General features: G+C 37.8%; 2 protein-coding genes across 2 annotated transcripts; one reads left to right on the plus strand and one right to left on the minus strand.

Moving 5' to 3' along the window:
- Nucleotides 1–294: 294 nt before the first annotated feature.
- On the plus strand, nt 295–2,330 carry LOC121556126 (homeobox protein Dlx2a-like). The gene is made up of 3 exons (XM_041870018.1): nt 295–782; nt 892–1,076; nt 1,303–2,330. The coding sequence occupies exons 1-3, from the start codon at nt 464–466 to the stop codon at nt 1,627–1,629; spliced, it is 831 nt and encodes a 276-aa protein (XP_041725952.1). The 5' UTR covers nt 295–463; the 3' UTR covers nt 1,630–2,330.
- Nucleotides 2,331–6,433: 4,103 nt separating this feature from the next.
- LOC121552435 (homeobox protein Dlx1a) lies at nt 6,434–12,878 on the minus strand. Its single transcript, XM_041865372.1, has 5 exons — nt 12,792–12,878; nt 12,501–12,701; nt 9,593–10,183; nt 9,110–9,309; nt 6,434–8,659 (listed from the first exon to the last, which is right to left on the minus strand). Exons 3-5 carry the CDS (start codon nt 9,903–9,905, stop codon nt 8,405–8,407), a joined length of 768 nt encoding a protein of 255 aa, XP_041721306.1. The 5' UTR covers nt 9,906–10,183; nt 12,501–12,701; nt 12,792–12,878; the 3' UTR covers nt 6,434–8,404.
- Between the last annotated feature and the right edge of the window lie 651 nt (nt 12,879–13,529).

Consider the following 13,529-nt stretch of genomic DNA (forward strand, 5'->3'; position numbering starts at 1 on the left):
CAGCACGTCTCAATAACAGATCAATAACAGCTAAATATTTTACAAATATTTGTTATCCCATTTTCTATAGCCTATGCTTTAGCAGTTTAGTTTAGGAAATATTGTTAAATAGTTTTTTCATTTGTCAATCGGTGCAAGGCAAACAAGCGGGATAAGTAAATAGTGGACTCTGAAAATCTGAGGAGTTGTCAGACATGCACCCAGTACTCATTGGCTGCCTCTGAAATACCAGCTCTACCTCCCACGTGATACTGGATAAATGCCCGCCCGCTAGCATCCTATAGCAGACAATCACAGACCACTGTGAGAGGGGCACACCTTCGTCGTTTTTAGGTAAAGTTCATGGGGATGCCATTTTACACTCAAAACTAATTTAATCTACGAGATTTAAGCATTCTTTGCAAATTGACGTTTTCAATTGCATTGCTTCAACCACATTTACTTGTGCAACTTTGCCGATAAAATGACTGGAGTTTTTGACATTCTAAATACAGATATGCATTCGAACCAGATTACCTCGAACAGTTACCACAGTTTGCACAAATCGCAGGAGTCCCCAACTTTACCAGTATCGACGGCGACGGACAGCAGCTTTTACAATAGCCAACAGCCTGGACACTGCGCAGGGTCTCCATATGGCCAACTCGGGACTTACCAGTACCACAGCAGTGCCATGAGCAGCGTTCAATACAATAACAAATCATACGATCTTGGTTTCAACTCCTCTTATGGCACCTACGGCTCCTATGGTTCGAGTTCTTCACCGACTCCAACGGATGCAGGTAAATAAAATCCCAATGTTTTCCTATTCGTATTCTATTCTATTTTAATTATATTAAGATAAAAAAATGTGATGCATTTTTTATAATTGTTCTTACATGTATTTCTCAGAGAAAGAAGAAAGTGAACCTGAAATCCGAATGGTTAACGGAAAACCAAAGAAGGTCAGGAAACCTCGAACTATTTATTCAAGCTTCCAACTGGCCGCCCTTCAACGGAGATTCCAAAAGACACAGTACTTGGCTTTACCGGAGCGAGCCGAGCTGGCAGCCTCAATGGGCCTTACACAAACCCAGGTTAGTGCAACTTTGCAATGCATCCAGTTGCTGTCAAATCCCCCATCAATCTGTGAATATTATGATCAGTCTCAGGCTAGCTACTTATTTTATATAAGCATGCCATTTTACTTTGGACTGCTATTTATCTTGATCCAGCATTTGTTGTGTATAGTTTGACTCTTGTTAGGATACGTTTTGAAATAAGCTTTAGGTTCAGAACAATAGTAACAATGTTCCTTTTCAGGTGAAAATTTGGTTCCAGAACCGTCGCTCCAAGTTCAAGAAGTTGTGGAAAAGTGGAGAAATCCCCCCTGAGCAACATGTGGCCTCCAGCGAGTCTCCCCAGTGTAACTCTCCACCCGCCAATGCCTGGGACTTTCCACAAAATCAAATAATGAACAATGTAAACTCCAGTTTACCTCAGAGCAGCAGCCCTCCAAATACGACTGCGCCTTCTTTCTTGGCAAACTATTCTTGGTACTCATCAACGAACTCTGCAACACATCTTCAATCTGTCCCACGTGTCCAGAACCACCACAACTCCGCCTTGAGCGCTGGGACAATATTTTAATACTGGTGAAACATTAAAAAAAGTTAATGATACATTTTCACAGACCTCACAAAGCGAACTTTACGCGCAACGTTGGCCAACTTCATGTATAGGTGCCAGGGTAATTCAGAAGGTCACCGTCCTCACACCGGAAAATGGCAGACTACAGATTTGTACAGTTATTTTTTGTATTTATTTATTTAGTTTATTTTAATGTATGCGATGTATGAACCACTAATATCCAAAGCATTCACAGAGTAAGTTGCTTTCTTTTACGCGCGGGCGTTACTTTTGCGTCAGTGCAAGTAAAAAGTTAATTGCAGGATGTGAACAACTGTCACATCTAGCACAATTTTCAGCTGTATCGTGCCTTTTGACAATGACCTCAGTTTTGTTGTATGATGAGATCAATGTTTTACATGAACCCAGATTTCTATAGGGCCTATTCTTTACTGTTGTTTTCTTTTGTAAGGTGTCAGAGTTCGTCTTTGAGCATATTTCATAACATTCTTTTGAAATGCCCTCCTGTCATATTTTTGTTGTTGTTTATATTAGGGACAAATACCTTCTTATCCTTTGTAAGCTACTGATTGTCCCATATTCTAATGAACTTGAATAATATTTGGATGGTATATTGTCTTTAATTTATTTTTATGGTTAGCAGTGTTTCCTTTATAATTATATGATAAGACGTTATTTAAATAAAATATGTTTTCTGTGTACATGGTGTTTTTCTACATTTTAAGTTTTTTTTTTTGCATTAAAGCTTAGCCCGGTTCTTTACGTGTTTATAGCCTATCAATAAGCATACTTCAATGGCGCTCTCTTATTTAGCCTACTGAGAGAAGGAACCTACTCCACCTCCATTCAATAACACGGCGCCAGAAGAGTTCTCGGTCCGTCAAATACATGTTTTTAACCCTTGTAAATCTTTCAACGTAGCTCACAAAATTTGATGAAGGTCGCAGGTATGATGTGCTCGACAAGCTTTTGGAAGGACGTAGCTTAAGTCATAAGCATATTAAAATACCACCATTTGGTTATGCATTTGTATTCTTTATTAGCTGCAAATTGTTTCGTCTTCTTAACTCATGGTTTATAGACGCGTTAAATCTAGCTGGGTATGGTTCTGGGAACCTGATAGAGACAAGATGATTAACAGAGCCGAGACACGGTGCCCGGGGCTCAGAGAGCGCTGGAGCATTCAAAGGCACGCAACACGCCTTGGCATGCAAAAGGAAAGATGAGGGCGTATGACTGAGCTCAACCCCTCAGACTCTCTGGAGTCGAGCGCCGCTCTCCAGACGTTTTATGAACTCAGCCCAATCAAAAAAACTAGACCCAAGACCGCCTGAAGCTAAACAACATGGAAACATTTCTCACATCTTGTTCACTCACACAACACAACGCTCTTCTCATCGGTTCTCATGTGCGGATCGACCTAGATTTTCCCATCGTAGACTAGGCTAGTAAACACCTTTTCTATTTATTTATAATGACAACTTTATGAGATCTTATTCTTAGCTAAATGTTATCTACTTTATCTCATAGCCAAGTTTACAAATACATTCCAGATAGTAGGCCTATCCTCTATTTTGAAATGTAAGGGTAAAATCTGGATTTTCTTAGATGCAAAATAAAGATTTTATTACGTTTATTTATATTTTATTCACTCTGTTCTCTAAAGGGATGTAAAATACATAGCTTTGAAGGCCTATCTATCCCAATGGACGAGCGTTTGCTAGGTTTGATCATCACGTCGTCCTGTTGCTTTTTATGGATGAGTGATCATAAGCCACATAACGTGGAATCGTTTTGCATAAGGATGTACCTTGTCAGTGATTGCCACATTACAAGATGGAACATTCTCCCTGGGGCTGTCGTTGCTTTATCTTGATATGAGGAGTCCCTCGGGATAGCCGGCCTACCACATGTTGAGTGGGCCTGAGCAGCAAGAAACAATATAACACACATTTGATTGTAGACTGCAGTGAAATATATATATATATATATATATATATATATATATATATATATATATATATATATATATATATATATATATATATGCATTGATTGGATAAATACATGCTTATATATGCTTAATAAGTGGTACTTTACATTTAGTAAGATTTACACATTTCACATGCGATGAGCTAGTGCGTGCGTAATGTACGTAATTATACTGGCGTTGACTTTGACTGTCTCCCTATGTAGACATTGGATGGAACAAGAATCTCTATAAAAGACATGCACTAATTCACCTGCTTCGGAAAGGTCCTCAGACCACATGCCCTTAGCTGACATTGCAGCATTTTCCAGTCTTTCCTCTGTCTACACAAGAATAATAATGTTAACTTATGGAAGCAAATGTAGCCATTACGCACGGGATCAATTAAAGTAAATCTGACTGATTTAATAACATTTTTCTCTGTCTATTTGGTGGTTGAAGTGCATATATGTCAAATAAAAATATGTCTTGAGCAAACAATGGTTAATGACAATCATGATATGTTTTTTTCTTATTGCGCCCTGCATCCATGTCTCATCCTCACCGACTAGAAATGATGTGGCTTTATACTTCCGGAATCCTGTAGGCAACTTGAAAATGCCATACCCCCTATCCTAATTTATACCCTGATCTGTAATCACATCCACATTTGCTCTAGTTTGAGCATTCTGGCGCTTTCCGATCTGAAAGCCTGCAATTACTATATAATTCTTCGCAATTTTAGATGTCCTAATATGGGTTGTAATTTTTGCACAAAACAATTTCAGGCTATTTCAAGCATCAACATTGTCAAAGTTGTATGTACATAATAAATTGGAATATCAATGCATAGGTTTTAGCATACCATCTTGACTCGACGATAATTATATCTGTGTGGAGCCTACGCAGAATTAGCCTGAATTGCATGGTAACTGCTGCTTTACATTTTTAAAAATTACTCATAATTTTCCCAAAGATTACCAAGATCTCGAGTGCACAATGTCATCAGCGTAATGATGAGTAAACATTTATGCTAATAATCTACAATTTTTTCCATCAGCTATAAAAAGGGGAAATAAAGCAGAAATGTTCAGTCATATTCCGAGCTGTGCTGTTATAGTACTTAACACTTCATGGGCAACAGCTTATGGGATTCAAGCGCTCAACCTATGCCCATGCTTCAGGATGCTACTCTCATTTATCTGCCTTTATCTAAATCAGGGAATCTTTTAATCCTGTCAAAGAGAGATTCTGCATGCTTCCTTTTTAGAGATTAAGGTAAGTATATAGCCTATGGACCGTTATTTTATTTATTTGTCAATTTGATGTTTAAACTTTTAAACGTTTTTTGGGGGTGGATAGCCTATTTAGTATTCACCAAGATTCCATTAGGCCTAATTGATAGTTTAATGCAGACATCACGATTTTTAGGCTATAACAATCAAACGGATATATAGTTAGTAATTAATTGTAGGCCTATTCATTGAAATATTACAAATCTATTTTCAATTTAATTGGACAGCATTTCTGGAAAAGCCTAAATTATGCACGCATGTCAAATGGTAATGTGTTACAAGTAGCCTCTTCTAGACAACTGGAAAACATAGAAATTAGACTAAACAATGTCGTTATTTTGTCCATAATGGACTATCTGTAACGAGTTATTTTATTGTCATAAACGTCTGTATATAATACTCATCTAATATATGCCATTTAGCAGACGAGTTTATCCAAAGCGACTTACAGTAATGCGTGCATACATTTTACGTTTTAGTTGTCCCGGGAATCGAATCCACTGGGTTTTTTTTATTATTAAAAACGTGCACGAAAATTGGGGGAAAAAACAAGGATTCTCGATTAATCTTCCGGAGACAATACTCGCTATGCTATGACTGATTCTATATTTACATCAGGAAATGGGTACTCTATAGCCTATGGATTGGGAAGGGACCTGGCATAGAATAAGCCTCCTCTCTTTCTGTAATTTAGCCACTGCCTTCATTACTCTTACATTGTGCTTTGCTAATATTGAACCCTCTTCGCATAGACAATCCCGTGCTATACACCTGCAAGCAATTTGCCAGCCTTACATGTAAAGGAATAGCGGAGAGACAGCAGCTCACCTATTTCACGTTTTTCATTGCGCAGCAAATTTATTTTAGTGTCTCTTTTGTTAACGCTGAAATATTCCCCGTGCGAAAAAAGTGCTTATAATTACCCCAGAGATGAGAAACTGCATTAGAATAAATAAGGGCAAATTACTGTAATTATGTTGGGTTTGATGGGCTCGGCTCATAATCAAGGGGAGAATAGAGTGAAATAGCACTGAACCTCTTGGACGTGCAGCTGCGCCTTTCGGAGGGAGAGGGAGAGTATATTTATGTTGCAGACACCTCACTCTAACATTTTAAGGTTGATTATTTCCAGGCTATACTTCTCATAAAAAGTAGCCTATATAGGCCTAGTAATACCAAGTGAATGTGGAAAACATAAAGATTAATTTTTACACAGAGAAAAGAGTGAAAGGCACATATAGGCTAGCCTATAATATCATTGATGGATAAACATTTAAATGATTTGTTATGTATAATAGGCCCAATTAGTTGATTTAACGATAACCTGATGACAACATAAAACCAAGACTAACACTTATTTTTGCTTATTTTCCTGAATAAACACTAACATTTTAATATTAATGGGGAATGCTCCATACACGCACTTTTTTGCATTATGGAAAATATTTTGTTTTGTCATAAACAACTCGAGGAACATAACACGCCGTTTTTTCTGAAGTATATATTTTATTTGGTATATTTGAGATATAGGATATATAGGCCTTGTATTTATGAAATGGACGTCTGGAATGGGTGTATATCTGCATGGTGCTGCAGGGGATGATATTGGCAGTCTATTGTCTACCGTAGGCCTGTAGTGTTTTCACTCAATTGGTCCTTTCCTCAGCTCATCGGGTGCTTCAGAATTTTCTGTAAAAGCGCAGTTAAACCATCAAACCCAAACAAGAGCCCCTTTGAACTTTTCACTTTTACTTATCTACATTTAAACTCCCCCCACCTCCTCGACCAACCAGTCTTTTTGCAGCACCTGCCTCTCGCCCAATTATTCACTTAACACACACCATTGCTCTCTCCTCTATTCATCGATGAAAACGGTGTTTGTTGGAACCACAGAAGACTAGAAAGGAGCTTATAGCGGCTAAATGAAACTGAGAAGAAACAAGCGCTATATTGTTGAAGGAATTACAATGTTATAGAAACTGACACATAATTAATCGGGTCAGGTCTGAATTGACAAGTCTCCAGCATGGCTATATACAGCACTCACAGTAAGTGATTATGAAAAACTGATAGGCCTATCCCAGGGCCTAAAATGTAGAAATGCTGAACGCCTATGCGTAATCACGTGTAGGCTATACGGCCAATGCTGCACATTGTAGACTAATGAAAATGAATAACCATATAGGCTTTATTTGATCACATTGTACCTCTGTATTAGTTTTAAATATAAGTCATATCCCTGGCCTACATGGACTTATATGGAAATTAGAAAGTTGTGGCCTACAACACATAGCCGGTAAGGAGTCTGACACGTTATACTGGCCTTTTAAATCATCGTTTTACTGTTTTCAACATTATGTACATAACTTTCATAAAACAAAGCAATAAATTAAAGTGATCAATACAAAACTAAATATTTCTAGACTGCTAAACACATTCATCTTAATGAACACATAAAAATCCTATTTCACAACATATCGTTTACAGCACAAACCAAAGCTGAAAAATGCCTATTATCTTGTCCTTATTATGTACATCCACCCGCTCAACACATAACAAACAATGACAAACCATATCTTTATCATCGTGATCACCTTAATGCTCTTCTCAAGCAGCCAATCTTCATTTCAACTTTTTAACATATGGTTTGGGGCTCCGTCGTAGAAGAGGAGTTTTGCTTGCATCAGTGCAGCATTAACAACACGTTGTTGTCGTTTCATAAGTCAAACACACTGCATATTAAATAAAGATACAGACATAGAAAAAAACGAAATAATTTAACTTAAATTAACACACAAAAACAGCATGGTAGCTTTGCGCAAGGGCGCGTGCAACTCGGGCTGTGAAAACTAAGGAACGGACTGAAGATTCGATTCCATGCCCATTAAAATGATGAGACTATTTTTGAAATTATTAATTGGATTGGCCTACATTTGTTGGTCAAAGTTATATTATAGACCAATGGGGTTTTTGTATGTTTAAATGCTAGGTTTTAAGGTCATGGTCAAATCACCATGTTGACCTACATCTGATAGGCCTTGGTAACACGCGGCTTATAGGCCTATTTTGATCATCATTGGGATAAGAAATGTAGCCAATCTTAAAATCAAACATAGGATACGTAAATATACTCTCACTGACTTGTTACAGCTCAATATATTTAGTCTAACACATAGCCTATTAAAATGTGACAAAAGATAATAACAGCAGCTTGAGAACCCATTTGTCAAAACAATTTCCGGTATCTGTCGTGGACATGAAAGGACTTCTTGCCCTTGGGCGCAGACAGTGCTTTTTCAGTCTCTCGGCTCTCAGGCTATTCTCTGTGCCGTCGTTTGGTATGAAGAGGTCAATATGTCAGTTGGCAACTTTGAGAGCAAACTCCGGATTACATCTGTGCATGGCTGCAGCGGGCCAGTAAAAGGCCACGCTGGGTGGTGGACCCAAAATCTCCTGATATGGGCCATGGCAGTACAGAGGGCGGGGCAGGTCTATCAGCTCACAGTTATGTTCACATGAGTTGCGGTTGCTGCATAGACTCTTGGTGTGCAGTTGGATACCATGAGGTGTAACTTGGAATGTAAGACCCTGGTGTACCCACGGATGTTTTCACGGTGGTCGGTGAGCTCCAAACCGGTGCTACCGGAGATCCAGTCGTAGGTCCGTGACCATTAAATTGGGCTAAAGTGTTTGTGTCAATTGTGCCACCACCTTGCTTCATCAGTTTCTTGAACTTCGATCGCTTATTCTGAAACCAAATCTTTACCTGAAAAGAGAGAGATAACCATGGTTATTAAGATTGTCTAGTTGGGCAATTTCAATAAACTCTAGACCAGGCGACAGTGACGCACCATTTGGACTTTTTAAATAACAATTGAATGAAGACGAAATGCTTGCTGAACACCATTAAGTGCCTAATTGAAAAGCTATGAAGAATAACAGAAGTAGAATAAATAGCTACCCAGAATTATGTGTAGCCGATTCATAGGCCCAGCCTCGAAATATTTGTAAGCTTTTTCATAGAACATCTGCATGATAATAATCAATTCGAAACATTCGATAACATCAGGACAACAGTTGTTTATAACCCAAACAAACAGAGAATAAATAGCCAATGTAACCAATTGGTGGCCTATTGTTTAACGTGGTCAAAAGTATATGAAACTGCAAGCATTAGGCCTATAGGAAATACAAGTAAAAGCAAACGTTGACTTGCCTGTGTTTGCGTGAGTCCCATCGAAGCTGCGAGCTCGGCTCTCTCTGGCAGTGCCAAATATTGAGTTTGTTGAAATCTTCTGTTTAGAGTTTGTAGCTGCAAACTGGAATAGATAGTCCTTGGTTTGCGAATCTTTTTCCCTTTCCCATTGAACCGCACCTCTCCGCCTTCTACAACTGTGTTCTTCTCTGTCTCTGGTGCTGAGAAGGGGAGACAATAGCAAAATTACAAAGGAGACAGCTCGCCAACGTCACTGCACAGCAATGAACATCACAGTGTAAGTTTTACAGGCAGTGGTTTAGGTATAATGACCCTTAATTGCATACATTGTTTATAGCATTACGCAATAAATAATTACCGAGCCTAATACCCCAACATCTGGGTTGCTTTTCCAATCCAAAGTGTGTTTGCTGGACCGAAAAACATAAACCAAAAGGTTCCAAGAACATTATAGAGCCGAAAGGGATGAAGTTTAAAGCTTACCTGTATCTTCTAACCGTGTCTGTGTTAGTGCCGAGTTGTTTTGATACGATTGCACTGTACTGAGATATGGACTTGAGGAATGGCTGCCGACGGAGTTTACGTATGGATAACCTAAAGATCTAGGAAATGATGAGGCTGGACTGTACGAGCTCTCGTGTTGAGTATGACCCGCAGAATGTAAACAGTGCATGGAATAGTGTCCGTGAGACATTGAGGAAGGCGACATTTGTTGACTCGGTGGCCCAAATTCCATGAAAACGGTTTTTCCTGAGACAGGGCTATTAAGACTTTCTGGTATTGTAGTCATTGTCATCTCTTCTGGCGGATCTCTCCTCTTCCTTTTTTGTTTTCTTCTATGATCTCAGTGAAGGATGGATCCCAATTTAAGCTGTACTGATTTTTTCTCTTCCCATTCATAAGAAAATGTAGTTTGTCTCTGTGAAAAGTCTAGGCATGATGCAGTGGTCTAGACAAACTCGCTCAAAGGTTTGAATCAGGGATTCATGAATATTCATCAAAGGCGATCGCTGATTGGTCCACTCTATCCAAGAATGATGCCTATTGGCGATCCTGGGGTTGGGTCCGAGGGACCTGATAAACTCGAGAAAAACAACAAATCCTGCAGATTCAGCTCTGAGATGTATTTTTTTAAGTGCTTAGGAAGCAGGGAAAGGTATAAGCAAAATAAACACTAACATCCAAAATGTCTGCTTTAAAAGAAACAACACACAATTAAATCCAGCCTATTTGATAATAATAATAATAATAATAATAATAATAATAATAATGCAATTGTTAATTATAAAGAAATAGCCTATTCTATTATCAATCACAAATAGGTTATGGTTAGATCCTGTTATGTTGATAGGCCTGCTGTTCATTTAAACATTAAGACTGTATAGTGTTGTTATCTAAGAACTGTTTTATCCAAATTAAGAAACAGCCTGTATAGTGTTATTATCTAAGAACTGTTTTATCCAAATTAAGAAACAGCCTGTATAGTGTTATTATCTAAGAACTGTTTTATCCAAATTAAGAAACAGCCTGTATAGTGTTATTATCTAAGAACTGTTTTATCCAAATGAATCAAACTACAACAATAAAGAATAATGTTCAGAAATAGCAGTATGAATACATTTAAGTGTAGCTTTGAGGTGTAATATTTAACAGAAAAATGATGTTTTATATCGCATTAGATATTATTTCGATATCTCAAAACAAACGGTTATAGATTGACTCATTATTGACAGCGTCTTTTGGTGTTCACATGCACAGATGTATTACTTACAGGTCCATTTGATTACATGCCAGTCTCAAGTGCTCTGAGCCACAGCTGAAGCGAGCTGAATTAGCATAACACTGATGTTTAATTTTCATACGCATAATTAGCCATATATTTAACACTTGCAATGGCTAGTGGTCTCAATCATCTGAGCAAAGAAGTCCTGGTTGAATTTATGCATTTAAAGCAATGACTAGTCTAGCCTATGTTACATGCGTAAATATGTTGTTGTGAAAATAAACACCTTCTTAAACTTAATATTTGTAAAACCAGAGTCCTATTGGGCTGTCTCTGCAACATCTCTCCATATAGCATTTTATTGTGCAATCATTTCATGACCAAAAACAAAATGCCTCGAAGTAGCCTATAACATAACAAACCGTTATGTGTGGCCTGAGTCAACCAATAGTGTTGAACGTTTTTGATGCGGGTACATCAGCACTTTGTGACATCTGCTGATGTAAAAAGGGCTTTATAAATACATTTGATTGATTGACCATGAACGTGTGTTATCAACCTACAAAATAATAATCATTGTATCTAATCAGCTAGATTGTCAACCGATGTAAAACACTACACCCTTAGAAAACCCCAAATGATTAATTTGTGGGTTATTAAACAAAACGAATGAAACATAATGTGTCATTCATTTGAGGCTGCTGTGGCAGCAGTGTTAAGCAATGATTTATATATATAAGTGTCATATTTTAACAGGTTGTGTTTAGACAATGGTGTGATTATATTTAACTTATTTATAACTTACTTTCAAATTAAAGTCACCCTTTTTCCCAATTCTTGTCCAGTACATTTTCAGTAGGAGTACATTTTTTTTTACATTTTAGTGATTTAGCATTTTCATACTGGCCCCCCGTGGGAAACGAACCCACAACCCTGGCGTTGCAAGCGCCATGCTCTACCAACTGAGCTACAGTAGGCCTACATTATGCAATAGCTTGGCTAAAACACGGATTGGGTGTCCCTTGGCTGACCAATTAATTGCCCAGCTCTCACAATACAATAAATAAAGTATGCACCCTCAGTTGCCATTAATGGGAAGTATATAGTTGATATAATACCGTGTTAAATACGGAGTCATGCAGCCCTATGTATCACCTCCTCTATACAATATTTTGCCCAACAGCCAACAGACGCAATTTACCACAGTAGTTGGTAAATCCGTCGGCCTCAAGTTTTGTCGTGATATTCAAACAAATCATTTTAAATTAAACAGTTTGATTTACTGTGTAACATAATAATGTAGCCTAGTTTCATTGTAAATAAACCTAACATTTAACATAGCCTCCTTCAATTAATTTAATTCCCAGCGAGGTTGATGGGGGTGCGGCCAGTTTTCCATTAAGACTATAGACATTGAACAATGATTTTCCCGAGCACGTTTGATTTAACTGAACTGACGACTGACTAAAGAGTAAGCTGTTTCCCTTTGTTATTGGCTCAGTTTCCGGAGGAAAAACCCCGTAATAAACCACACTGATCCATATCACAGGGCATGCATGAACGTTGATCAGTTGAGTTGACAGTAGCTATACAGTAAGAATAAATGACTCCACATTTCAATCAGCATTGAGATTAAGTTAACGACGATTAGGCATTATTTGCACTTACTTAATCGATAATCATGTGATGAAAAAGAAGGACATACATCCCCAATATCCATTGCGCACCACTCATTGAGGGTGACGAAGAAGCAGCAAGTATCCAGAGCTTCATTTTATTTTTCAATGTACGTTATAGAGTCCGTCTGCTGTGGATGATCTGAAACCAAAAACACCACTAGCCGGTTCCCCGGCAGCTCAAAATCTCCACCTGAATAACAAATTAAAGGTAGTTAAATTCCGTCACTGTGATTATCAACCTAATTACATAATTGAACTCGAAGCAGAGCAAGCAACTTACAAATGTGTTTTGAAAATGCGAGCGCTGACATCATGGTGAGCAATATCTAGTCTGCGATGTGCATCTGACAGTGGATCTCTGGATTTGAAGAATTCTATACAATATTAAAGCTTATTAGGAAAACTGCACTTCTCTCCTTTAAAATTGCCCAATTTCAAGTAATATATATCTGGCATTACATTCGAAAAATACTTCAAGGTATACTCTATCAACAGCGAAAATGATAATAGTACAACCAATGATTATCATCTTCCAGAACAGAGGACATATTTTTATGGGCACTTGGTGGGTGCGACTGATAACTGTCATTATTTCCCCCGATTATAGTATCTGCAAACTGGAATTCTGAAGATGAACATCCGTGTTCTGAGCAATAGGCCTACATTTCAGACCATTAACAGATTAAAAATATATTTAATTCTAAGGAAAAGCACGACGAAGAGAAATAATCACATGAATACAGTTTCACTGAAGAAAATGTCAAGTAATCCAATCTAAAACATAGGCCTACTGATATTTAAATATAATAATATGCATATCAAGTCGTTACCAGTAGGTATACTAGCCTTTCTCAAATGGCATTGTAATTCACTTTGTTTACAATAATATTTGCTTTGACAAAATCCCCAATACTCAAATAGGGCAAATATTCATTTGCATTTCATGTAACGAGTTCATTAATTATTTTCAACCTATATTTTAATTAAGAATGATAAAGAACAATAGAGTACCAATTTT

The sequence above is a fragment of the Coregonus clupeaformis genome, chromosome 4, assembly GCF_020615455.1.
Source record: "Coregonus clupeaformis isolate EN_2021a chromosome 4, ASM2061545v1, whole genome shotgun sequence".
NCBI lineage: Eukaryota > Metazoa > Chordata > Actinopteri > Salmoniformes > Salmonidae > Coregonus > Coregonus clupeaformis.

Coding starts and splice junctions, on each gene's coding strand:
- LOC121556126 (XM_041870018.1), top strand. CDS start 464: ATGACTGGAGTTTTTGACATTCTAAATACAGATATGCATTCGAACCAG. Junction 783..891: donor ACCGACTCCAACGGATGCAG/GTAAATAAAATC, acceptor TGTATTTCTCAG/AGAAAGAAGAAAGTGAACCT. Junction 1,077..1,302: donor TGGGCCTTACACAAACCCAG/GTTAGTGCAACT, acceptor GTTCCTTTTCAG/GTGAAAATTTGGTTCCAGAA.
- LOC121552435 (XM_041865372.1), bottom strand. CDS start 9,905: ATGACAATGACTACAATACCAGAAAGTCTTAATAGCCCTGTCTCAGGA. Junction 9,310..9,592: donor GACACGGTTAGAAGATACAG/GTAAGCTTTAAA, acceptor TCCCCTTCTCAG/CACCAGAGACAGAGAAGAAC. Junction 8,660..9,109: donor TGGGACTCACGCAAACACAG/GCAAGTCAACGT, acceptor CTCTCTTTTCAG/GTAAAGATTTGGTTTCAGAA.